Source organism: Plasmodium reichenowi (genome assembly GCF_001601855.1).
Source record: "Plasmodium reichenowi strain SY57 chromosome Unknown, whole genome shotgun sequence".
Lineage (NCBI taxonomy): Eukaryota > Apicomplexa > Aconoidasida > Haemosporida > Plasmodiidae > Plasmodium > Plasmodium reichenowi.
The window spans coordinates 1-1,174 of NW_017962248.1; the positions used below are offsets into that span (position 1 = coordinate 1).

The following is a 1,174-nucleotide window of genomic DNA, read 5'->3' on the forward strand; positions in this document are numbered from 1 at the left end:
AATTATATTAATATTATATTTTAATTTGTTAACATATTTTTTTTCTTTTTTTTATATGAGTAAATATGTTTGTCAATTTAGAAAAAAGGAAATAAATAAATAAATAAATAAATAAAATATCAAATAAAAATGATTATTATATTTTACTTACAAATATATATATATATATATATATATATATATATATTTATATATATAAATGTTCTATATATATAATTTCTTTTTAACATTTCCTATATATAAGTTATATATATTTTTTCAGTTTTTCTTTTAATATATATATATATATATATACATATATTTATGTATATATGAAAAAATAATGTTATATTGTAGTTATGAAAAATTATGGAAAAAAAAAAAAAAAAAATTTACATATATATATATATATATATATTTATATATATTAAATATAAGTAACATATAAAGGAAAGATATTATTATTCATCGTCCACACTATGATTATTCATGTTATTAGATGATATTTCATGTGAACGTTTATGTTTAATTTGCTTGCTAATAATTGTTAGTGAATTCAAGAATTCTTTTTGTTGTTCTTCGTTATATGCACTTGGTATTTTTTTAATTTCTATGTTTTTTGCTAATACTTTCAAGAGGAAAAAAATATCATCATAACATTTCGATTCGTCTATATATCTATTCAAATAATGAATTGCCATGTAATATTCTTGGAATGTTATATTCTGTAATTCATAAGCTAAGTTGGAAAGACAGTTATCTCTTAAATCTTGTAGTATATATTTTATGGTTCCTTTTTGAAATTGTAGAATATGTTCTGATAAATAATATAAGGAAAGTAAGGAGGCTGGAGATGTGCACAACGAGGAATTTTTTTGACAACAATTATGATTAATATTCATATCACATATATTATTATTATTGTTCATGTTACATATATTATTATTATTGTTCATGTTACACATATTATTATTATTGTTCATGTTACACATATTATTATTATTGTTCATGTTACATATATTATTATTATTGTTCATGTTACATATATTATTATTATTGTCCATGTTACATATATTATTATTATTATTAATATTAGTATTATTATTCATTTCTCTATTAATTAAAACATTGCAACATGGGCTTTTGTTATTTATTTCATTCTTATACTGACTGCATATAGATTTATTATCTCCCC

The 1,174-nt window shown here is 18.0% G+C and overlaps 1 protein-coding gene across 1 annotated transcript; it reads right to left on the reverse strand.

Moving 5' to 3' along the window:
• Positions 1-440: 440 nt before the first annotated feature.
• On the reverse strand, positions 441-1,174 carry PRSY57_0007700B (transcription factor with AP2 domain(s); the record flags this gene model as incomplete). The annotated part of the gene is made up of 1 exon (XM_020114172.1): positions 441-1,174. A coding segment is annotated over one exon (734 nt), but the record flags the coding sequence as incomplete, so codon positions are not given.